The 25,167-nt window shown below is 45.4% G+C and overlaps 2 protein-coding genes across 3 annotated transcripts; both read right to left on the bottom strand.

Moving 5' to 3' along the window:
• Positions 1-27: 27 nt before the first annotated feature.
• Positions 28-5,613, bottom strand: LOC121936720. 2 transcript variants are annotated; one of them, XM_042479233.1, is made up of 9 exons: positions 4,396-5,613; positions 3,223-3,307; positions 2,898-2,962; positions 2,333-2,399; positions 1,608-1,741; positions 1,378-1,486; positions 1,042-1,190; positions 805-884; positions 28-619 (listed from the first exon to the last, which is right to left on the bottom strand). In XM_042479233.1, the coding sequence occupies exons 1-9, from the start codon at positions 4,434-4,436 to the stop codon at positions 573-575; spliced, it is 777 nt and encodes a 258-aa protein (XP_042335167.1). In that variant the 5' UTR covers positions 4,437-5,613; the 3' UTR covers positions 28-572. The 2 variants fall into 2 exon arrangements, with proteins under 2 accessions (XP_042335167.1, XP_042335166.1); XM_042479232.1 differs by lacking the exon at positions 28-619 and having other exon boundaries at positions 678-884.
• A 2,325-nt stretch (positions 5,614-7,938) lies between these two features.
• On the bottom strand, positions 7,939-24,805 carry LOC121936754 (ATPase family AAA domain-containing protein 3). Its single transcript, XM_042479299.1, has 16 exons — positions 24,524-24,805; positions 21,731-21,807; positions 21,001-21,102; positions 19,683-19,742; positions 18,747-18,816; positions 18,075-18,240; positions 17,671-17,740; positions 16,999-17,154; positions 16,831-16,887; positions 15,717-15,842; positions 14,280-14,404; positions 12,135-12,186; positions 11,235-11,305; positions 10,931-11,098; positions 9,766-9,874; positions 7,939-8,390 (listed from the first exon to the last, which is right to left on the bottom strand). The coding sequence occupies exons 1-16, from the start codon at positions 24,732-24,734 to the stop codon at positions 8,223-8,225; spliced, it is 1,788 nt and encodes a 595-aa protein (XP_042335233.1). The 5' UTR covers positions 24,735-24,805; the 3' UTR covers positions 7,939-8,222.
• Between the last annotated feature and the right edge of the window lie 362 nt (positions 24,806-25,167).

The raw sequence follows: 25,167 nt of genomic DNA, 5'->3' as shown, positions 1-25,167 counted from the left end.
GGAAAGGAAGAACAGAGGGAAGGAGGAAGGGAGGGAGGACGGGAGGAGAGGTACTTTTGTCCCATTGTCCCTAATAATGGTGCGGCTGTGTGGGACTTGAGCATCCATGGATTTTGGAATGCCTCCCTTCCAGCCCCATCTTCTTTGACCATTGAGGCCCCAAACGAAGGCATCCCCTTCCCTAGGCAGCAGGGGCTCCTGCACCTCTTCTCCTGTTCACTCTCCTCCTTCCGTCCCCATGCCAGTCCCTGGTGCCAAGAGGTCGAATGGTCAGGGAAGAGGAGAAGACCCAGGCAAGCGTGTGGGACTGGTGGACGAGTGTCTGCCCCAATATTGCCTCTGGGCAGCTGGGGCTCCTGTGCCTCTTCTCCTGTTCGCTTTCCTTCTTCCGTCCCCATGCCAGTCCCTGGTGCCAAGAGGTCGAATGGGCAGGGAAGAGGAGAAGACCCAGGCAAGCGTGTGGGACTGGTGGACGAGTGTCTGCCCCAATATTGTCCCTGCGATTTCCAGGCCTCCTCATCCTCCTCAGCTGTCCAGCACCAGAAAGGCTTCCCTCGGTCAGGCGATAATGCTTATACAGCCCTTGTTTTTTCCCTGCGAGAGCGCTGGCATCGTATTCCTGAAAAAGAACAGAGAAAGCAGAGATGTTTTTGACTTTCCCTCTCTATTGTTTCCCCAGCAAGGCTGCAAATAATCCCATTCTCCCTTTCTTTTGGGAGAGAGGGATCACTGCAGCTCAGGGGTTGGGGAAGGGAGAAAGGCCCTTTCCCCCAGAGAGAGACAGACAAGAAAACCAAGACTCACCTCGACGGGTGACATCAAGCAAGGCCTCGATGTCGGGCATGTACCTGGGCAGCAGGGCATTGATGCTGTGACTTAATTCCCTGCAGAGAAGAGAGAGCAAATATCACCTCACTAAGTCAACAGAAAACCCCGTTTGTTCAGTAGAGAGATTTGCATTCCTCCATCTGGTCCCATCCAGCAGACTAGAAACCCCCACGGACCCTTTCTCCCCCAGCCTCTACTTGTAACACAACTCACTCCTTGAACTCATTGCGGTTCTTAGCACGGGAATTGGATTCACACGTGGCTAAAAGCAAGGCGTTGGCGACGAAGGGTACCCACGGCTCCAGCGTCTCCTCAAACGCGATGACATCTGCGATTAGCCCCATGGCTTTCATCGCCCTCAACTGGGATGAGAAGGAGATTCTGGTCTCAACAAAAGGACAACACTTGCAAACAATAAGGAAAGAGATCGAGGGTCCCCCGGCCCTTCTCCCCAATTCTCAAAGACAAGGTGCAGCCTTTGAATTTGCTCCGTGTGGAGCAGCCATGTGAGGGTCAGCAGGAAAGACCCCTTCTGGGTGATGTCCCTACCTTCCTCAACCAGGAGGATTCCTTCATCTCGGCCATGAGGAATAGCAGTGCATGCTCCTGGTCGCAATATGGAGAATTGAGGACTTTAAGCAGGAGCTTATCACAGGTGCTGTCAAGAGAAACAGGGAAGGAGAGGGAAGTCGCATCCTTACAGGACTTCCAGCCCCAGAGAGGGAATATAAGCCCAGGGCCCCAGGGATGCGTGGGACACTAAGAGGCAGTCCACCTACCTTTGGGGTGACTCTAAATAGTGAGCCAGGATGAATTCTAAACGACGCTTGGCCGCAACGTCTGCTACTAACTTGCTCACTGTAGGGTCCAGATGGCGGAACCACTCACAAAAAGGAGCCAGAGACTTCTTTCTCTGGGGGGGAAGAGAGGAGGGAAATTAGGTAAGTGCCACCTTCTAAGTCTCTGCACGTCTGAAACGTAGGATGTGTCCTGGAAGGTGTCATGGCCACCCTGCTCAATGGGCCTCTTCGTTATGCTCATAACCGGAAGACGTTTTGGGATTCCTCTTGGTCAGGAGGTGGAAACGTCCTGGAAAAGGAGGAGGTCAGGATCCTTCCCTGCCTGACCACAGATCATGGTCCCTTCTCAAGACACTCTTGGTCTTGGGTCCAGAAGGGCAAAAGATGTATAAATACACACAGTGGGCCCTTCTTATCCACGGGGTTTTTCTACAAGGAAACACGGCTTGAAAATACTCCTAAGAAGTACAACTTCCAAATAGCAAACCTTGACTTGCTATTTTATATAAGGGACACCATTTTGCTCTGCCATCACAGTGAATGGGACATGAGCATCCATGGATTTTGTTATCCACGGGGGATGCTGGAACCAAACTCCAGCGGATAACAAGGACCCACTGTGTGTGTGAGTGTGTATCTTTTAAAAATGAATAACTAAATAATAGGAGGACCCCCTCTGAAGGTCAGCCAGATTCTTTCCTTACCGGCAAGGGGCCAATCTTATCCCGGTACTCCTCCTCCTCAGCGGAGTCCTCCATTGGCTCCAGTTGTCTAAAATGGGGGCAGAAAAAGTTCATGAAGTGTGGCACTGTCAGAGCATCCCACTGGGGCAGCATGATGCTCCAGACATCCCACTAGGGATCACAAGGGCATCCTTATGGAAGCCCATGGACTGATGAAGAGAGTGCTCCTTCCAGAAGCACCCAGCCATTTCTCCTGGGTGAAGCATTACAGAAGCTATCCCTCCCAGGTGGGGACAAATTACCCATCTGAAGCCGAGGGAGTTCTTTCCGGAAGCTGGGAGGAGAGACAATACAGTGTGCCCGCTTCATACACGGGTGCACCATACACGGCTTCCTGTTTACGCGGAAGCCACGCGGCAATCAAGTGAATGGGGCTCAAGCATAGGCAGAATTTGCCTTACGTGGCGGGGTTCGGAACAGATCCCCGCATAAGGCAAGGCTCGACTGTACAAAGGTCTGAACAGAAGCCCACCCATGGCCCGTCTTGGGCCCACATGCCCTTTGGAAATGGCAAGAAAAGGAGTACCTCTGATCCCCCTCGTCCTCCACATTTTTGGCCTCCTTGGGCACCTCCTCCTTTTCCAAGGAATCCTTTCAAAGGAAAAGAAGAAACGCAGTACATTCATGGAAGAAGTCATCACAAACATTGTAAATGCATGCTTCTTAGCCATGTTCGTAACGGTCAGGAGGTTCAAACATAGGACATGTCCTGGAAAAGGAGAGCACCAGGCCACCCTCCAGGGGAGGGGTCAGGGCCCTTCAATGCCTGACCACAGGCCATGGTTCCTTCTCAGGACACTAGTGGGCAAAAGATGAGGCCCCTCTGTGGGTCTGAAAGACTCTTTCCTTACCGACAAAGAAGGATGGACTGCCCCGGCAAGTGCCGGACAGGCGACGTCTTCCTCCTTCAGGCAGGTTCCTTGTGGCTCAGTAAGTCTGGAATGGAGACAGGAAAAGGCCATTCAATGTGACAACTTCAGAGCATCCCTAGCACCACTGACCATGTTTCCTGTCCAGCGATGCGGCCAGAATGGCGCTCTAGAAAGCCCACTGGTGGGGCCACAAGAGTGGCATCCTCAGGTGGATCTCTGATCGCTTCCATACAGCCATAGCATAAATACCAAAAAAGACCTTAGAGCAAAGAAATCGAAACCTAAAAGCCCCACTCAGCCTTTCCCCACTTCGTTGGATTGATTCGACATTGGATTGTGGTTTACACTACATTTGCCCCAATCGCATTTTCTGGCACGAAAATAAACCGCTTGTGGTTCCCATTCACGAATGAATTGATTCAAAATAATAATAATAATAATAATAATAATAATAATAATCTTTATTTCTATCCCGCTTTTCCACGGAAGTGATCAAAGCGGCTTACAAAAATACAGTTAAAACATCAGTATATAAAATTTAAAAACATTACCAGGGGATATAACAGGGAGTAACATGAAACAAAACGGAAAATGGAACATATCACATTCATCAGGGGCTAAATAAGGAACAATATTTACAAAAAGTGGGGTCAATGATTCAGTTCCAGCCGGCCGAAGGGGAAACTTGAATCGATTCTGATCGGCTTGTGGTTCACGACACTTGCGTAAAAAAGACATGGGTTAAATGCATCTGGTCATGCCCCCCTCTCAGAATGGCTCCAGCGATTCGGATTAAGTGGGAACCAGGGTCATTTGAACTGGTTTCTTGCCATCGGGTTTAAAAGGCAGTGGGAAGGAGGCCATGAAAACACAAGCAGATCTATCTACCTCTCCCTAGCAAACAACAACTCCAAGAGATTCCCAGAAGTCTTCGTTTCCCAGAGCCCTGCACAGAAAGTTCCTCAAAGAACATCAGCGATAGAAGCCCTCATTGCCCAAACCAAAATGAAAAAGGAAGGGAGGGAGGGAGGCAGCAGGAAGTAGAGACAAAAGGAAGGAAGGAAGGAGACAGAAGAGAGGGAGGTAGTAAGAAATAGAGACGGAGGGAGGGAAAGAGAGAGGGAGAAAGGACAGAAGGACATGGAGACTTACCTTGGAAGAGGAAGAGACCAGGCATCGTCCTCCTCATCCATTGGTCGTCTGGAGCAGGAAAACCATTTGACCACAGTTTTCCTGGCCCTCTGCAGAGGGAAGAGATGAATGAGAGTCAGAGAAAGGATGGCTGTCCAGAGCCATGGCCTCAATGGTCACCTCAGGCCTCCCTCTCTGCTTACCCCTCCATGCTCTTTGAGGAACGTCCACACGCTTGGCATCATGGCACTGAGAACTTGGGTAGACCCAAGCCAAGTGCCCTCCCAGGAACAGGTCTGGTCCGACCAAGGTCCAGAAGAGCACTGGCCAGTATCCAACGCACTGACCAGTATCCAACAGCACACTGACCAGTACCCAACAGCACACTGACCAGTATCCAACAGCACACTGACCAGTATCCAACAACACACTGACCAGTATCCAACGGACTGACCAGTATTCAACGGACTGGCCAGTGTCCAACGCACTGACCAGTATCCAACGCACTGACCAATAGCCAATGGCTGCACTGGCCTCAGCTGCATTCTAGAGTGGAGTCCAGATTCCAGAGCGGATACGGAATGCTTTCAAAGGCAAACAAATGCATCTGGCCGAGTGGCCATGGTTGCTATGTGCTTCTCTGGGCCTTTCAACTCTGCCTTGAAGGGCAGGCAGAGGTGCTGGGCCATTGGAGGAAATAAACATGGCAGCAGTGTTTTGAAAGGCTTGGCACTGCCTTGCCTCTTCCTAACTCTTGTCATTGGACCCCTTTCCATCTCCATATGGCCCTTAATAGTCCCTTCCAATTTTAGATCCTATGTATTCCTTCAGGGAAGGAGCTGGGTTTCAGATTTTGGAATTTGGGAATATATACAGAATGAGATTGTATTGAAGATGGGAAAATCTAAACAGAATATTCATTTATGTTTGATATATAGAGCCTCCTTTTTTCTCCAAAATTCCTGGGACCAGAAATGTTTTCCATTTTGGAATATTTGCGGATACGTAATGAAATGTTTTTGGAAGTGGGACACATCTCTAAACCCAAAACTAATTTGTGCTTATTCTCCAAAACTCCAGACTTTAGATTTGGTCTATTTATCTTGAAGACGGGACCAAAATCGAAACCTGGAAAGCCCTTACTGTCAGGAGGTTCCTCCTAATGTCGAGCTGGAGTCTCTTTACCTGGTGCTTGCATCCATTGCTCTGGGTCCTAGTCTCTGGAGCAGCAGAAAATATCTTATCACCTCTTAACTGTCTCTTTTCCAGACTAAACATCCCCAGTTCCCAAAGGAGTTCCTCATAGGGATTCATGGTTTCCAGGCCCTTGACCATTTTGGGGGCCCTCCTTTGGACACCCTCCAGCTTCTCAACATCCTTTTGGAACTTTGATGCCCAAAACTGGACACAGTATTCAAGGTGAAGCCTGACCAAAGCAGAATAGAGTGGCACTGTTACTTCCTTTGATGTAGACACTATACATCTATTGATACAACCTAAAATCGTATTGGCCTTTTTAGCTCTCGCATTGCACTGTTGACACATATTCAACTTGTGGTCTACTAGGACTCCCAGATCCCTTTCGCATGGAGTCTCCTTAAGCCAGGTCTCCCCCATCCTATATCTATCCATTTCATTTTTTCTACCTAATGCAGTGTCTTACATTTCTCCCTGTTGAAGATCATTCTGTTAGTTTTGACCCAGATTTCTAATCTATTTTTCTAAACTGGGGCATTTTGGTTCATTGCAGTATCTTCCTTGAGGTCCTTAGATTTTTCTTTCCGGTAGCTGTCATCCATTCGGAGGAGTAATGAGCATTGAGCCTGACCTGTCACCATCTTTGACGTCTTCCATTAAATGATGGGGTATTAATATGTCTAGGGCTTCACGGATTTCTGCCATTTGGCTTATAGTAGTGGAGATCAGCTTGGCATTTCTGTGGGTGACAAATAGCTTGGATGGGAAGCCTCCCTTTGTGTAGCGGTGCCTTCACCTTCCCATGCAAGCTCACTCTCTTAGCTGTTTTTGCACTGACAGTGCCAGGAAACTATAGCAAGGCTTGGGCACTGGGCATCATTTCTGTGGCTTCGAGGGGCATCATTTTAGGACAGACTGACTAGAGCAGAGATGCTGCTGCAAGTTTTGTTAGGACTTGGCTGGCAAGCTGGAACTGCTCTTTCTTTCTGTCCATGCCAATTTCTTGTTCAAGAACACGTGGCTTCTGTAAACACACCAGCTGGGTCTCTCTGCACCCCAATGAAGGAGGATTGAGAGTCCTTCCACACAAGGGAGAAGCTTCTCTCTTTTCTCCAGCTCATCTTGGGAGCAGCAGGTTGACCAAGAAGCTTCTTGCCCGCACTGGCCTTTGCCACAAGGCTGGAATGGGTGAGATGCGTCTCAGTCACTGCCCAGCTCAGTTGATGCTCCGAGGTTGCCTGGGTGCAAAGGGAATACAAACTCACAACTGGGACAAATCATGCTACACACATATGGCCCAATATCCAATAATTAACACTGTCAGGGCATAAACCTTGGCGAGTGCGCACACATTTTCTTGCCAATATCCACTGGGGTGTCAGCAGATGGTATCATCAGCCTGCGTCTTGCTTGCCCTTTCCTGGTGCTGCAAGGATAGCTGGATGCCCAAGTGAGATTTCCACAGCTAACCAGGGGTCAGAGGTGCACCTAGGTTCATGGAGAAAGATGCACATAGAGGCTGGCCATGCACCCATTGAGGAAGGAGAAGCACATGCACTTCTCCTTCCTCAATCAGACTGATGGTTTCATCTGTTGACATCCCAGTGGATACTGGCAGAAAATGTTACCGGCCCTTGTGTAGCAGGCCATGGGGAATGAGACTGAGTGCGTTCTCCTTGGGGGCTTCCCAAAGGCAACTGGTTGCTCACTGAGTGAACATAACACTAGCTGAGACTGACACAGATTGGCTCTGGTCTTCTTAACATCAGGAAGTCCCTTATATCCCTGTTTGCTATAGTCCAAAGCATCCTTCTCCTCCTTCTCCTCATTATTATTATTTTACAGCTTTGGTTTACTGTAATGGCTTGAATGGCAATATGAACCTAGGGTCCAGAGATGCCTCAAAAGTTGGTGCACTGCTACTACGTACCCCTTATGGTTGTCTATGCTTTACAAACTGAGAGAGGGTCCATCAGCATCCAAGGCTATCCATTCTCTGCCTGCTCTTTTGTCAAAACCAAAACCACAAGATAAATCCCCCAGCCTCCTGCCTCTTCCTCTAAGGATTTCTAGAGGACTGTGTCTATTTCATTTCTTGACTTCCTGTGTTTTGTATGCATCTTCCTCATCCAAAATAACAAAACGCTTCATCCAAAGCTTGATGCCGATTGTAAGAGAGAGACATTAAAATAGGCTGGTGGTTTTTTGGCTCTGCTCCTTTTGCAACCCACAAGAATGCAACTGAAAAGAAACTCTGCCTGCATTTGGCTAAAAGGGGTTCTTTGGCATCCTTTGGCACCTGCTCCACCTGCATTTCAAATACTCCACAACTAAGGTGGTTTACAAAAAGGCACAGAATGGAACAAGTGGTGGTTGCCATTTGTCAATGGGACTCTTTTAATGTATTGCTTTCCACATGGATGAATACAGTGTCCCAAATACACAATTTATTCCAGGTTTTACCCTGAAGTATAAAAAATCCAGAAAGCAGATTTCAAGACATGTCTCTCTTCACCAGCAAAACATTCTTGACATGATTCTCTAGTCTCCAAGGGAAGAGACTACTTCCCCATCGCCCTTTGCTTCGTATGCAATGGCCTGTCGTGTTTTCTCTTATTCTCTTGCTCTTTTGATTTGCAGGAAAAGGCTCATCATACAGACTTCCCCAGCGTGAGTGGCAAGGGCTGGCTCTTTACTAGCTCCATGCGCTCGGCCTTTAGCCACTCCATTTTCTGTTTGTGTTGCTGGACCGCATCAGCCACGCGAGCGTCTATCATGGCCTCAGTGAGCATGCCATCCTCCGAAGCATATGCTGTGGCCTGGAAGGAAAAAAGGAAGAACATTTTTAAGATCTGGTTTCATGTTTCTTTCAAAGCAACCTTTTCTGCAATAACTACCGCTTCCTTCAAACACGATCGAAGTTGACTTTCCCTAAGGGATGCACTGAAGATGTCCCTCAAGAACATCCTCAAGGCAGCTCCCTCCTGGATGGCCAGCCATGAAGGGCAAGGATCAAGAGGGCAAGTTGTCTTCTTCTCTCTACCAGGAAGCTTTGTCATGTCTTTTCTTAAGAACAAGCAAGTAAACAAAAGGTTTCTGCTTTAGGATGCTCAATGATATGCTTTTAAGATATGGTTGATCAGCAGCCTAATCCAGAACATGCCACATTGCAATATTCTGCTGCAGCCCCTGCTTGAACAATTTGTACAGCTAAGTATTAGCAATAACAATAGCATTAATAATAATTATTATGCATAGAAGCCTGAAGATGCTTATGAGCTCTTGCCTTGTAAGAACACTTCTTTGGTTGAGGTGCAGGGCTGTTTGTGCCTGGGGGCTCTGCAGTCTTAAATGCCTGGCATGCTCAAGTGCCCCCAGATGCCATAGATAATGGACACCCACTGAAGCCACAAGAACACAGGTGCTCTCTTGTAAAAAGGGGCAATAAAAAGATCTACCTTTATTATGCATAATGCAGATGCATTTCTTTTGATGTGATATGGGGTGGGGAGGTGGGATCATAAAGGATCTATGGCTTCAAACACTCTCCTCCCAAAAATGATCATCCACACACCCCATTTTATTGTAAAGGCCCCAGCTGGGCAGAGTGGTTTATACTGGGCTGGTTCTCTGAATGACTTTCAAACCATAGACCTGCCTGGGGCCATGGCTGCCAGGGAAGCAAGTGGAGAAAAGCAGCTTCTAGGAGATTTTAACTTGTCAAAACCCAACATCTGACTTCACTGAGATTCAAATGCCATGTGATGTCCCTGGCACTCATTTTCTCCCAAGACAAACAGACTCTGATATTGGTTACCCTGAACCCCTCCAATCCCCTGCAATCTGATTTTATGTTCTCAATCATAGGGGCTAAGGACTAACCCATAAAACACAAACAATGAAGAGTTGTGGGTTTTTGAGAAGCAATTTTAGAGATGCAGAACCATAGATGCTGGTGAAACATCAGGAAGATGTTTGGCCACATAGCCTCAAAAATTATGTTGCACTGTGCTTCATTTTCGTGGTGTAGGAAACTACCTTTATTCTTTCCATGTTATTTCTACCTCCGATGCCAAATTTTCTGTTAAAGGTAATGCCCCGGAAAGCATCTATTTTGTTAACAGAAGGACACCTGTATAAGCTGTCTTGAAAGCCCGCTGTTACTTCTGCAAGAAGGCAGGACTTTGCTCTTACCTGCCAGGCTACAGCGAGTTGTGAGATCTCCCGGCCAGACATGCCTTCGGTCAACTTTGCAATCTCTGAGCACTTTTTCCCGTAGTCAAACTGGCCAAGCTTCAGGCGCCTGAATGTGGGGAAGCACACAACATCAGCATGAACCTGACAGTAGGGATAAGAGCCTCACTCAACTTGCCATCCTGTGAGACTATCACCCCCATTACTCCAGCCAGAACAAGTCACTGGTTGGGTCCCAACATGCAGAACACTCATTTGGAGAAGGCTGAGCCAAGGTACCAGACTAATGACATTGTTTTCAGCAACCTTAAGTGTTTATTACCAGTGAGGCAGCCTAATTACTTAAAAATAAATCCTCTAAGCAAGACCCACAACAAAATGTTGCAGTGTGTATTTATTCCAAAGTGGTGTTCTTAGCTAAAGATTTCAGTCAGCCATTACCTCCAAGTAGTAGGGAGGTAGAGGAAGTAGTAGGGAGGTGGAGAAAGTGTCTTTCCAAACCTCGCTTCTGCACCACAGGCCTCCCCTATTGTTTAAAATTTGAACAATTTGGAACAAAATATCGTGCAAGAATTTTGCACAGAATAAGTCCCAAACTGAATATACTGCAGTATTTCTCGCAGTCGGAAGAAATCAAAAGTACTTGTTTCTTCGAAAAGAAAACCAGTGAAAAATTATATCCTTACCACAAAAGACATGAAAAATAATATTATAATTTTATCTTACGAAAATCAACACAACAAGCTTTACTAAATAAATAATTGTATACATTTCTATAAATCATGGAGCCTTTTTGCATTAAGACATACACTTTTATGGTGATCCCAAATCATTGTGATAGCTTTATAGGTTTTGGTAGGAATAGAATATGGGTAGGAACTATTCAGCTCTCTAGATATCGCTGAGCTGTAAATCCCAGCATTCCTAGCCAGTGAATGGTGAGGAATAATAGGAATTGCAATCCAACCAACTCCAGAAACCCATGTTATTCCCAACCACTGGGGCACAAGGTCTTGTAGTATAGTGTAAGCATTATGTTTCTCTTGCTTGCTGCTACTCCAGGATATCACCCGCATAAGATCCTACAATCAAGAGACAACAAGCAATGGAAATAAAGGTTATATATTAATAACAGCAATATAGTAATAGTAAAAAGTTTACTGACTGCTTGCCCTCAGTGGCTGGCTTTAGGACGTGCTTGTCGAAATACATCCGGACTAGCCTCTCCCTCTCTTCTAATCTTGGCAATTCAAAGTGAACCATTTCATCTATCCGGTCATTGATGGCCCAGTCAAATTGCTCCGGCTGGTTGCTGGCTAAGACAAGCATGAATCTGTCAAAAAACGAGAACAGAGTCCTGAGAGAGATGCACCACAGCCATTGTTCCCTGATCTGATATTCAGCCCATGATTTTTTTCCTTGCCATTGCAAGTCCACCCTCGCTTTCTCCAGAAGAATGACTTCCTTACTTGTTGCTGTGCTGTCCAGTTCTGTGCAAGAAAGCGTTAAGCGTTGCTCGCAGGTCTTCACTGATCTTTTCCTAAAGGACACACACACAACCAAAAATAAAAAGACATGCAAACTCTCATGGGGACAAGTTGGGGAAGAGTTCCGTAACTGTCTGTTCAAATTTGACGATAAACATGTACGATAGCATATAAGGAGACCTGATGGAGACATCTTCAGTGTTAGTTAGTGTGTTAAAACAGAAAGTAATCTACTAAAAGCTGCCCTAGTATAGATAGCTGAAGAAAAACACTCTCTGGACTCAGCCATCAGCTGGGAGACTATCCATGAAACTGTGTGCATTCTTTGTTTTCTTTTATAAAGCAACATGTAGCTCAAGATGTACAACCTGTGCCACCTAAGGCTTCAAGTGTGCCCACTACCCTATGTGCATCCTGGCTCTGAATGCCCTCTTCAGCTACAAGAAAAGAATGATCTGTATGAGGATCTTCAGAGGAGGAGGTAATGGGGAATCCTCTTTCCACCCCCTCCCTATCAATCGTGATACAGATTGTTCTCTCCACTCTGGAGGAAGACACAGAGCAAAGTCTCCAAGGTTTCACTTCTTCCCAATGAGAAAAGAGGATCACTGGCATGAGTTTTAATACACACATAGATATGCATGCATGCACACAACCCTCAACCCTGGAATCAAGACTACATGCAACCCTCAGGGACAAAGCAATTGCCCGCTACAATGCAGATGGATTAAGTTATATTAATAATTAAAAGTATTATTAATATAGTGAATGAATAATTGATATAATGAATCACCACCACCACTAAAAAAAACAGACAAATCTTTAATAACCCATTTTAAAAGATCCTTGGCATGTGTGAGGAAGGCACTCAGAGACACTTACCGTCGACCTCTTCCGCAGGAATGCATCAGCTTCATCCACAAACAGCAAGAGGCTGGAAAAGGAGGGAAAAAAGAATCTGGGCAGGGACTCAAGCAAAGGAAGACCCAACAAACATATTATTAGAACAACCACACTAACTGCTTTCAGTGGCACAAACTCACTGTCACCTCCTTTCCATCCAACGTCATGGGAGCAGCTTGTTCCACACGATGCTGCTACCTGCAGCACGTTTACTAAAAACATTTTAGTGTATGATAATGTTTGTTTTATTGTCTTTTGTTGCATATATCTGGTGTCCCACCCTTTGGTGAAAAGGGCATTAGAAATAAACATTATATAAGGGTGTTATAAACATTAATTATTATTAATGTTTGAGTTCTGGACTACACTATGGGAGACCAGGGTTCAAATGCCTGGTTGGCCATAGAAAAGCAATGCTTATTCACTCGCTCAGATTCCTAGCTCACGTTTCAGCTGCCGTAGCCCATTTCCCCAGCAGAACACAAGCAAGTGAATAATTTATCAAGTACCACAATCCATTTTTAAACTCTTGCTCCCTGCTCTGTCTCTCTAGCTTCTCCTTCTCTCTCCTCTCCCTCTCTAGACAGGGAGACAAACCCTAAGTTTGTATGATGTTGATCTCAATACTTCATTTTATGAATAGTTCCCCCTCTTCCTTTTTCTCTCCATATGAGAAAAAAGGGAAAAGAAAAAGGTGAAAAATAGAATCATCTGGGTGATAAATATGGCTATGTATTGATGCTGACATGGGGAGTGAATGACTGTCAGAAGCAATCAAGGAGCACATACATCACCAATTAATTGTGCTTGGCGCCACTCCTGAGCCTTCACCTATTCTTCTAAACCATCATCTCTCCAAATAGGATAGAGGCAGAATATACTGAACCACAACCATCTTACTGGATTTTAATGGGTGGTCAGGGGATGGAGGTGGGAAAGAGGAGATGGAATGTCAAAGAGCATCACTGTGGTGAGAGCCGTTAGCAAGAGGGAAGAAAACTGATCAACAAAGCTGCATTTACTAGGTTCAGCTTAAAGTCCCAACCCAGAGTGAGGATGCCTCTGCTAACAGCAAAAACAACAACAAATATACAAGTATTGGTGAGAAATCATAGTATCTATGCTTTTGTATAGATGTGAATCCTGTATGGTATTTTTCATGGATGACTCGTACCATGTAATCGTGTGTTACATTCCTTCAGTGTTTTCATATGCCATTGCTATTTTGATAATAGAATCCAATACAGTTCTTTGGTCATTATACTAGTACAGTGGTGCCTCGGGTTACGAAATTAATTCGCAACGCGGCCGCTTTCGTAACCCGAAAAGCCTTCGTAAGCCGAATTGCCATAGGCGCTAATGGGGAAAAGCCGCGATTCCGTGCGAAAAAGCCGAAAAAAGCACCAAAAGTTTTTTTCGTAACCCGAAAAAACATTCGTAACCCGGAACAATGATTCCCTATGGGATTTTTTCGTATCCCGAAAATTTCGTAACCTGGGTATTTCGTATCCCGAGGTACCACTGTATTACCTCTATGCTACTTGAGTACCATATATACTCATCTATAAGTCTTAAAATTTATGCCCAAAAATTGACCCCCAAAATCCCATGTCGACTTATTTACGGTCACTATGATAAAGATAGCAGGTCTTTAAGATTTCCCCATAGAGAGAGTTTCTTTAACTGTTGAGCCAAGCAGAAAGAGTCCTGGGTTGATTGATACTGAAGTTTAAGAGTCCATCTCCTGCCCGTGCATCTCACCTCACTGAAACAAAAGCTGAACCTTGAAGCACAAAGTCTCAATGAGAGTCTCTCGTACCACACGCACACATTAAAGGAGCCTGCAAGTTTTACCCTCAACCTATCCATGGGTTATGGAATAATCCATAATTTTGGCCCCAAAACTGACCTTGAGGCCGACTTATAGTTGAGTATGTACAGTAATTTCATAGAAAGGAATTTATACCACATTGTAAGTCTGAGTTGTCACATCTATCTGCAAAATTGTCTTCCCAGGCCTGCAAAAGTTGCCCATCTCTGGTATAAATGGCACCCAAGGAGAGGGAAATGGCACACAAAATTCCTCACCTGAAAATGTTGTAGAAACAAATAGACTTAACTTACCCTCTCCTACTTGTGTTTGCCCAGTCAAAGACCTTATGCATTGCCGTGACTCCTTCCCGCCCCATGGGGGCAACATCACCACCTGTCATGATGGCATAATCCATGCCGGAATGCATGGCTAATTTCTGGAGAGGAAGACAAAGGATGTGTCTAAGAAAATATAGCCCATCAGTGATTAAAACCGATCCTCTGAGTTTAAGAATATATTAGGTAGTCAGTTTCAACAGAACTAAGTAACCTAGTACAGAGGCTCACATCCCAATAATGTCATTTCCTATTTTCATTTTGCCCTCTAGGTAGCATTTTCAGCATGATTCGTCACCCGCAATCCAATTCAGGCCTAGGACAGGCCTTTTTTGAAACAGGAAATGAACAGGAAATGGCTTCTGCATACTTTCAGTTATTTAAAAAGGTCCTCTCCTTGGCCAAAAATCATGAAAATGCCTCCCACAACCAAACAGGGCATTTGGGAGCAAAGCAAAATTTCTTTTTGCAGGTTTCCTAGGAGTTAAATGGGAACCCTAACCTTCCATAGTCGGCCACACCTGACAAATGCATAAGTTTGGTTTCATATCTGCCCACCACTCCATAGCTGTCAAACCCTGGGAGAGGTGCCTGCTATTGTTACTTGCTGGTGGGGAACAGAAGCAGGGGAGATGCGATTTAGCCAATAAGTAGTATCCAGTTTCAGTTTGCAGGAGGAAGAGAAAGGAAGGTGTGCTCTCAAATGGTGCCCAGAACAGCCAGATTTCCATGATCTGAATTACCTGCTCCCCTCTCCTCTATACTAAGGAAGGACACCAGCAACCCTCCTGAGTTAGACTGTAGCTAGGTGAAAGGATGAAGCACAAGAACAAGAGAATAGCCCTCGGTGCCCTGTCCAAAAAGGGACTTACATGCGGGCAAATCAACACTAGGATGCTGGTCAATGTCTATTTCTGCAATTCAACAGGAATGTTCCCTCCCTAGGCAAAAGAAGTGGAGATTACTTAACCAATTTCTTTCAAAGCAAGTTACTAGTTCATGTGGATCTGTGCTGGCCAAATGGCCATAATACAGTTATATATATTGTTGTACTGTTCATGTGGATTCATAGATATACCAATACATGTTGAAATCACAAAAGCCAATGAGGTAGCTATAAAGGATTTTGAGAAATAGTGTGCTTATTTCACATTGATTTGGCCAGCAAAGCCAAAATATCTATTTTAAGGGGAAAATACAGAATAATTTATGCAAAATAAACAGACAGATAAATTATAAAAGCCACAGAATTCACTTTCTCTCCCTTCTGCCTACAGACTCTGGATTGCCTGTAGGATAAATAATAACTATTTTTAACAGCATGCGAATACAAGCATAACTGTGGCCATAAAACTGGAACAAGACTTGCAATGAAACTTCCCGTTACCATAAACCTGATGAGAATAGAGCTACCTTGGCAAAAAGTGTCTTCCCAGTTCCTGGGGGGCCATACATGAGGATATTCCTATAAAGGCTTCTATTGTTCCTTGTGTTCCGCGTCGCAATGGCAATGTCTCTCACACGCTCCTCCAGCTTTGGCTGAAAGAGGAAAGAACAAACAAACAACAGCAGCATTAGTGCTGGACTCAAGACTTTGAGTGCTTTGCATGCATAAAGTCCCAGGTTCAGCCGCTAGTATATGCAGGGCTGGGAAAGACTTGGAAAAATAGTGAGTTAAGTGGGCCACGGGGCTGTTTGGGTAGAACAGAGCTTCCTATCCACCTGGAACATAAGATTGCAAAGACCTCCACCTGTCCCCCCACTACCACCGAACGTGGGGACCTTCTAGATGTCCTTGTGGTTACTACATGAGACTTTATTCATAGAATCTCACCACTGGACACTACCACCCTGGAACCACTGCTGCCACCACAGACACCACTCATCCACGCCAGTAACACTGTTGCAGCTTCTCAGGAGTCCAAGTGTATAATAATGAGCAAATGGATAATACCAAGCAAATCAGGTTGGCCTCATTCCCACTACAAAATAAATCATTTTTTGAGTCGAATCGACGAAGCAATTTAGCGCCAAGTAGACGTTCACACTATTCGAGCTGGGATCAAACCTATCCGTTTCAGTTTAATCCACTTTGCGTTTACAATCAGCAGTAGATCAATTCAACACAGAGTTGTCTCACAGGGGTGATGGCGCCACAGGAATCAAATCAAACAGCGCATTCACACTTCATATCAAAAGAAGCAGGGAATGCCGCGGATCCGGAAGAACTGATTTAAAAGGGTTTAGCGCTATGCCCCCTAAGTAAACCACGCAAGTGCAAAGAAGGGGCATTTAAACCAGTTCAGATCACTTTGAAAACCAGTTTGTTATGTAGTGGGAATAAGGCCTGAAATGTGCCACCATTTTGAACCGGTCTCAGATTAGTGGACTTCAGCGTTATTGTTACTGCTCAGAATAACAGAATTGTTATTGTTCAGAATAACAAACCGAAGTACATGATTTCAGGTCTGCAAGACTGATAGACTGCTAAATTCTGATGTAGAGAAAGCAGCTTGAAATTACTTACACTGAGAACAACGCCTTCAAGAGCATCCTGGGCTTTGCTGGTGAGCCGCTTGCCAACCTGCGGAGGCAAGAAAGAGGCTTAGAGGTGCTATCTGCTGCTAGAGAAGGAAACAAGTCTTTTTGGAGGAGACTCTGTTGGTCTGGTTTAAAAGCAGAGGGAAGGATTTACCTTAATTGGGTGCTTGAGAGCCTCCAGCAGAGTGATGCGGGAAGTCTCCCTCACCAAGGAAGGCTTGCCCAGCCGAGCCTCAATGTACCGGCCAGCGACCGCAGTAGCATTCTTGGCACTGTAAATGCCGACAGCCAGGAGAGTCAACCCTGCCACCTGTCCCCAAAACAAACAAATAAAAGAAGACATTTGAAAGATGCATGCAGACTAGATGAACACACAGGGTGTTCCTTACTTTTGACTAGTATATATCCAGTGAGTTAATTGTTGAAGGGTGAAACAACATATGAGTAAAGCTATCTAATTTAATGTGTTACTCTAGCTAGAATTCCACCTACTAAAATCCCAACTTTGAGGTGGATTTAGGCCATAGATTCACATACTCATTTCACTCTGACGATTTGTTCCACATTTGGGAGAGAAGGGAAAGGGTACAAAACTGGATTTAATACAAGATTGCCACTCAAACGTCAGGCCACATGTGTTCAACCTTCCACACAGGAAACGGTGTGAGGCTTTCAGTGTAAGCTAAAAGCCACGTAAAAGGCGCCCGCGTATGACGCACACACACTATATTACCAATTACCCTTTTCCTTCCAGCCCAAAACTTTTAAACCAAAGAGAAACAGACTAAACATTTGCAACACATAAAAAGTATCTTCCTCAGCTTACCGTGGCTGTCACTTTGTCCCAGTCTGTGACAAAGGCACGAAATCCTTCACCAAACAGCGTTCCAGCTGTCCTAAGGAGAGGATGTGCAGACACATCAGGAAAGGACACAACAGATGAGATGATAATGGTTCACAACAGTACTCAATAGCTGCTGGCAAAGCCTAATAACTTTAGATTGTTAATGTTAGAAATCAAGCTTTCTAATACATCAAATAATATTTCACAAAATTAATATAATAAGCAGGATTCATTATTAAGCTAAAACATTAATGCAAAAAAATACAACTCAAAAGGTTAAAAAAAATTAGAACCCTGCTAAGACAGCACCAGCATTTGTAAAACCAAAGCCATCCGCACCTCTGCTGAACCCCAAACACTCCAATTCCAGTTATGTTCAGACATACTTGAGGGAATCCAGCACAGTCTGGCGGTGCTCAGCTGCCTTTAGCCGTATTTGTTCCCGGATGAGGTCTGCGTTCTCCCTCTCTGCCCTCGCCCTCGCCTGGGCTTCGGCCTCAATCCGCAGCATCTCGTTCTTATGCCGAAGCTCCATCTCCCGCTCAACAGTAGCTGCAAATGACACAACAGTGCCTTGAGTTGGCTTGATCCACCATTTAAGAAACTGGAAAACAGCCTGGGATGATCTACTACCTCATGGAGTAAGTATACAAATACAGGTTTCTAAATAAAGGGGGCTATCACATGTGGAAAAATGTTAAGAGACCCCCATCCTCCATGATGTCCCTTCATTACATAAATCCAAGTCTGTTCTGATGTATTTTGCCCTAAAGGTATCAAATCATGTCTGATGTTGGAAGGTAATAGCATCACTCCTAGTTAGTACATGGATGGGGGACAACCATGGAATATCAGGTGCTATAGGCTATATTTTAGAGGAAGGCAATGGCAAACCACCTCCAAACATTCCTTGCCTAAGCAAACTCTATGAAATTTATGGGGCTGCATAAGTTGATAGGTGACTTGAAGGCACATGCACACACACACATGTCCTCTCTTGCCTCAAGGAGTGAGTGGCAAGCCTCACTTTTAAAGGCAATCTTGAAAAGTGACATCACCTCGTCTCATTGCCTCCTGCTTCTGAACAGATTCCTCTTGCTTTCTCAGATTCTCTTCATTAAGGAGTTGCTGAAAACAGAAAGAGAAAGAAAGCCAAATTAGTTGATATCCAAAAAACTTATCTAAGCTGCATAAACAGACCAGTTCTTACAATAAAAAGTTCTCCCTAATTTTAGCTGAAATCTTTTCTATTGCAATTTGAATCTATTGGTTTGTATCTCCCAGTCTCCTCATCTCCAAGCTAAATAAGTTTTGATATTTATTGTTGCTGTTATCTGCTGTCAAACTGGCTTCAAGTTATTGCAACTCTATGAATGAGTGTCCTGCAAGAGCCCCTGTTTTTAAAGCAGCCCTACTCAGATCTTGCAAACCCAGGACTGCAGCTTCCATGAATGAGCCAATCAATCTATAACATGCTATTCTTCTTTTCCTACTATCTTCCACTTTACCAAGCACTATCATCTTTTTTTCCATGTGTTGTGCAGCCTCATTGTATGTCCAAAGTATGATAACCTCAGTTCCTCATTCTTGCTTCTAGGGAGAATTCAAAGCAAACTATATAGTATACTAATGCACACACACCCTTTTTCCTTTTAAATATCTGTTCTAAGAGGAACAGGTCAAGATTAAGAGCCATCAGTAAATATATGCTCCCCCTGGTTATCAAGTTATTTCCCATAACGAAACCAAAGATATTATAGGGGTAGCTATGTTGGGCATACAGCAAGATCCCAAACGCACACTATGGTTATGCCTTTATTAGGCCAACCAAAATGTGCAAAATACCTTTTGGTTGGCTTCATAAAGGTATCACCATGATGTGTATTTGAGTGGATTCTCTTCCCCTTGCCCCTTCTCCTTTGCTGCAATCTTTCCCATGACAGGAAACCTAGACTGAATACAAGGCATATTCCCTGGATGGAGCCAGGCCTCACCTGCTGTCTCAGTTGGTCTTCATATCGCTGCCTGGCCAACTTGTCCTGGTATTGTGCCCTCTTGAAAAAGAAAAAAATGTTAACATTCAATCAATAAAATCTTTAAAATTGTGAACACATTCACTGAAGAAAAGATGGAATCATAAAGAATATACAGTGCACCCGTGTCATACACAGGTGAGCTATATGTGGCTTTCAGCATACACTGGAAACCATGTCAGAAAGGTTTTTCCCATGCTCCGGAAGAAACAATGGGGCGCGCCAGGTGCACACCGTGGGAATGAGCCCCATTGTTTCTAATGGGGCTTGACTTTCCTTGGTATTTCCTTTATGCGGTGGTTTCGGAACAGATCCCCCATGTAAGGGAAGGGCCACTGTAATGTATTAGTAAACAGAGGCAGAGAACCTGCATTGTCAGATGTAGCTATGAATATGAGTTCCATCACTGCTGCTATTTGCTGATGCCATGCACCAAAAATTCCCCTCTTACACTAGGAACACCCCAGCCAAAGAAATCGAGATACACTACATCCACTACATTCCCTTCATCTACCAGAGTTGTGACTCTATCAAAAAAAGAGATAAGATTACTCTGGCATGACTTGTTTTTGAGAAATCCATGCTGACTTTTTAATAATAATGATAATCCTTTCTCAGTGTTTACAGACTATCTGTTCACGAACAATACCCTTCTTTTAATACTTTCTTTTAATCCTGATATAAAATCTTCATGTTACACTTGAAAGTTTAATATACTTTTTAATTCGTTTGCAGAATTATATCTAGACAATAATTTCCCCATGTTTGCTCTCATTCTCTTATCATTTCTCAGATGTCTCACCCCAAAGTTATAAAAGCCAGCAACAAGCTAACTTTCAAACAATGTAAGGAGCAATAGCACTAAATTACTCCTCAAACAGTAACGAATGTATTGTTAAAAAGACTAACCTTTGATATTGATGCTCTATGGATGAAAGAATATTGCCCCAAGAGTCAGAAACATAGGGTGGTGTTTACTAATGGGTTAGATTATGGGTCAATCTTGCCCAGTACTGTCTATTCTAACTAGCAGCTACTTTCCAGTGTTGCAACATCTTTGATGCTCTCAGTTACGGCAACCTCCTAACTGGAGATGCCTAGATTGAACCTGGGATGTACATATTCCCAGCATATAAATACATTTTCCATCCCTTTTTCTGCCAACATGTGACAATTGTGGGGGGATTTGGAGCTTGCTTGATCTCTTTTCTAGTTAGAAACTTGGGGGAGTTGTTGCTGTTGATATTTGAACACGAGTGGTAAGAAAAGAACCCTTTACTGCTTGCTGTTGTCTTGTCTCTTCACTTAGCGTTTTCCTTCTCTCTTCTCCTTGTATCCGGACCTGTTCGTTCTTCAGTTGCTCTATGGCAGCCTCATATTCCTAGGACAAGAGGGAGAAAAGATAGTTAAAAAACAGTCAAAGGGTTTGGACAGAACTTTTCCAAGCATTCAGGTCCTTTTTATACAGAGAAACTGTCAGGATTCAGGAGATCAAAGTGGTCTAGATAGGACACTGGAAGACCACATCCATAAAACACTCTTTAAGGTTTTGCTCCCCAGCAGAGATTAAAACATATTTTTGGCACTCTTTGGATGATTCCATGCCTGGAGAGGCCTTTTTCTAACAGCAAGTCAACTTCAGGGACCCCACCACCACAACCACATGCCTCCTCCGAAGCTTAGCAGCAACTATTCCCTGTGTCAGTGCTCTCAAGCTCCACTGTTTTTTACCTTGGAAGGACTCTTGAAGTAATTTTCAAGTCTTTATTATATCTATAGCTAAAAAGGAGGGAGGGGGGGAAACCCAATTTCAGAGGAAAGAACTAGGAAAACTATCCCTGACTATTACGTGCCTAAAAAATGCTGTGGCATTCATGGAGTCACCACAAGTTGACAGGCGATTTGAAGTCACATGTGGACGCACACACATACGTCCCCACAAAGAAAACAAAGGGTTTAACAACACAACATATCTAACAACACAGTTGGGATCCCAAAACTTAGCTTACCTTCAGTTTGGACTGCTGCTCCAGCTGTAGTGTCTGTTCCTGCAACTGTGCCAGGTTGAGGGCATCTTTTGCATGTCCTGAAAAAGAAAGGGTTTAAATCAGTCTCTGCCCCTAATGCTTAGGTGGAATCTCCTTTCCTGTAACTTGCACCCATTGTTCCAAATCCCATTATCTGAGCATGATAAGCAATAGGATCACGATTACAAGTTCCCCCTCCAAAATTATTCCAGTCTGTATCATGTCCTACTGAGGAACAAGACTGACAAACTTGGAAAGCAGATAAGCTATCCACCCCAAATATGAAAGCTGTTCAAGATTTGGGACTGTGTAGATATCACAACAATTACACACAGACATCATGCTTATCTGTGGTTTAACCCAAGTTGAACGTAACCCCTACTCCTGGGTTCTGAGATCCTCCTCCAACATCACCAAGAGGAGAAGTTTGAAGCTTCTGCTTTCAGTTAACTGCAGCTCGGCAGATTGTATGATCTCAGAACAGTGGTTATTCCTGACTACAACTACAGTCTGCCCTCCCCATACATAGAAAATGGAGTGCGTTCTTGTGACGGTGCATGGGGCGCACGGCACAAGTATGCGCCCCATTATTTCTGCTAGGGCTTGCCTTCCGCATAAGCTCAAAGGTGAGGAAGGCAAGCCTGCCTATAAGGAGGACCGACTGTAATATAAATAAGCCAGTATTATAAAGCAAGGTTTGAAGTTAAATGTTTAAAACCAGGCATAGGTAAAGACAGGCTATAACTTTGCTACAGTCAAGGAAATGGCAAACAACCTTTAATGAAACCCAGAAAAGACTCTCAGATCTAACACATGACTGGGGCAGAGAAAAATGGGATCTGGGAGCACTAGAGCTGGGGAAGTGGCAATTAGACCCATTGCAAAACTATGGTTTAGTGCTGGGGAGGAAAACCTGGCACTTCTGATTCTTGCCAACATATATTTGATTAAAATCAGGTATGGGTTTTTTGTCTCTGTTGTGTAAGGACTCCTTGCTAGGATCTCCAACAGAGAGATGCCAAACTGGAACGTGTTGCAAGCAAAGTGTGGTGTCTGCCACTGAGCCACAAGCTCTCCTTGCCTCCTTAGCCCCGGTTCTGCTTTCAAATGGCAAACAGTTCTTGTAGTTGCTGAGCATCAGTTCAAAAGACAGAGTCACATGAGAGCTAAAGGTTCAAAGGGCAACTCCCAGCCAACCGCTGATGCAAGAAAACCACAAAATGTCCCTCAGCACTTCAAAACAAGAGCAAAGTCACCATTTTAGAAAGGTGACTTCAGCCTCCCATTCCTGACATTTACAGCAGCTCTAGGGTCTGATTCTTCCCCTTGTCCTTCCTTAGACGGATTCTAAGACAGATGTCCTAAAAGCATTATTTAAGAACTGGCACCTAAGGCCCCATACAGACAGGCCAAAATAAAGCTGCTTCGGGTCACTTTGGAGGCATGGTGTTTCAATGATGCATTGAAGAGTCTGGAAGCTGCACCAAAGCTGCACTCCAATCCTTAGGACTGGAGCGTGGCTTTAGTGCGGCTTCTGGACTCTTAGGACGCATGTATCATTGAAACACCATGCCTCCAAAGTGACCCGAAGCAGCTTTATTTTGGCCTGTCTGTATGGGGCCTAAGTCTGCTTTTTCCTCCTTCTTCCCCAGCCTTTTTCCCTTTTGAATTGTGTCTTTAAAACATCAAACCTTCAGGCAAGGCTTTGTATGCAAGCTACTCTGATAGCCTTTCCATTAGAAAAGAAGGATAGAAATGCAGCCAATGGCTCTGTGGCCTTCAGAGCCCATCCCTCCCGTTTCCTCCTGCCTGGCATTTTCAATGGGAAAGATGTGGGGGATTAGTTTTACGTATGTTTCCAGAACCAAGCACTGCGCAGCATGAAGAGCACCAGGGAAATGAAGGTGCGCTAGAGCCTATGAAACCTCTCCTTGGATTTCAATTACCATATATATCCAACTATCAGTCAACCTCAGCTATAAGTCCAGGTCAGGTTTGGGGGCAAATATGGATTCTGACAAGGGTCCGACTTGGAGGCTCCTTCAGTCTGTATAGGGCTCCAGAACTGGCTCTGCAGACCGTCTCTGAACCAAGCCATCTGTCAATGGGGATGCTTTGACTGGGAGTTCCTGCATGGCAGAATAAAGGGGTTGGCCTGGATCAAGGCCCTTGAGCTGCTCTATTCCAACTCTTCCAACTCTACGATCCTATGATTGAAACAGTGCTCCTCTCCAGGGCATTTGCAGAATGGTATTCATAGAACCGTAGAGTTGGAAGAGACCCCAAGAAGGGCCCTGATCCAGCCCAACCCCTTTATTCTTCCATGCAGGAACTCCCCATCAAAGCATCCAAATTGGCAGATGGCCATCCAGCCTCCGCTTAAAGACCTCCAAGGAGGGAGACTCCACTATATTCCAAGCTGCCAAAGAGCCCTTACTCTCAGGAAGGTCCTCCTAATGTTGAGCTGGAATCTCTTTTCCTGGAGCTTGCATCCATTGCTCCATTGGATCCTATTCTCTGGAGCAGCAGAAAACAAGCTCGCTCCCTCCTGAATAGGACACCCCTTCAAGTCTTTAAACGGGGCTATTGTTCAGGAGCCCAGAGAGCTTTGCAGACGAAGGTAACCCTCTGCTGCCTCTGGAGCCCCAGCCTCCCTCCCTCCCTCCCTGATTCGAACCGGGTCCCCGATGGCCTCCTCCCTTCCCTCCTGCTGCCCGGCCTTGCGACCCAGGGCTCCGGGGCCTCTTCCCTTCCCTCTGCCCCGCTTCCACTCACGCGAGGCGTCCAGCTCCCGGGCGGCCTTGGCGGCGCGCTCCAGCCCCGTGGGGTCGAAGTTGCTCCACTTGTCCTTGGCGCGGCTTCCGCCGCCGTCGCCGCCTCCGTCCCCCGAGGCTCCCGGAGGAGGAGGCGGCAGCGGAGGCGGAACCGAGGGAGCGCCAGGGTCGCCGCTGCCGCCTCCGCGGCTGAGTCCGAAGAGCCACGACATGAAGCAGCCGTCCTTCCCTTAGAGCAGCCGGCGGACTCCGGAATCCTGCCTCGACACACGTGGACGCGGTGCTCTGGCTCTGCGCAGGCGCGGACACGCCCCTTCCGGCCTCCGCCCGGCGCTCATTGGACGAGAGAGACACATAGAGCCATACTTTCAAGAGTGCCTGGACGCCGCCAGAGAAGAGAGCTTCCGGGTTCCCTAAGCCCTCCCTCTTTGAAAACTTAGAGTGACATTATTGTTCATTGTCTTGTATCCCGCCTTTCTCCCATCATAGGGACCCAAGGCGGCCACGAGCCAAAGAGAGAGAGGTCACTCTGGAAAGACACCTTGCACACTAGCCTTTGAGAAGAAAGAAGTTGGCAGCAGGAGCGTTGTTCCTAGGGCTCAGCCTCCTTCCATTAATGCAGGCTTACATAGCATTTGCCTTATT

The sequence above is a fragment of the Sceloporus undulatus genome, chromosome 7 (assembly GCF_019175285.1).
Source record: "Sceloporus undulatus isolate JIND9_A2432 ecotype Alabama chromosome 7, SceUnd_v1.1, whole genome shotgun sequence".
Classification (NCBI taxonomy): domain Eukaryota; kingdom Metazoa; phylum Chordata; class Lepidosauria; order Squamata; family Phrynosomatidae; genus Sceloporus; species Sceloporus undulatus.
This window is presented reverse-complemented; position numbering and strand designations above follow the sequence as displayed.

Bases quoted from the DNA above. Each gene is read 5' to 3' on its own strand.
- LOC121936754 (XM_042479299.1), bottom strand. From the start codon at position 24,734: ATGTCGTGGCTCTTCGGACTCAGCCGCGGAGGCGGCAGCGGCGACCCT. The intron at 11,306-12,134 runs GTAAGTGTCTCT...TGTGTCCTTTAG, and splicing joins TCCTGCGGAAGAGGTCGACG to GAAAAGATCAGTGAAGACCT. The intron at 11,099-11,234 runs GTAAGGAAGTCA...GTTTTTTGACAG, and splicing joins ACTGGACAGCACAGCAACAA to ATTCATGCTTGTCTTAGCCA.
- LOC121936720 (XM_042479232.1), bottom strand. From the start codon at position 4,436: ATGGATGAGGAGGACGATGCCTGGTCTCTTCCTCTTCCAAG. The intron at 2,400-2,897 runs GTACTCCTTTTC...CCCCCATTTTAG, and splicing joins GAGGACGAGGGGGATCAGAG to ACAACTGGAGCCAATGGAGG. The intron at 885-1,041 runs GTGAGTTGTGTT...TCTTCTCTGCAG, and splicing joins AACCGCAATGAGTTCAAGGA to GGAATTAAGTCACAGCATCA.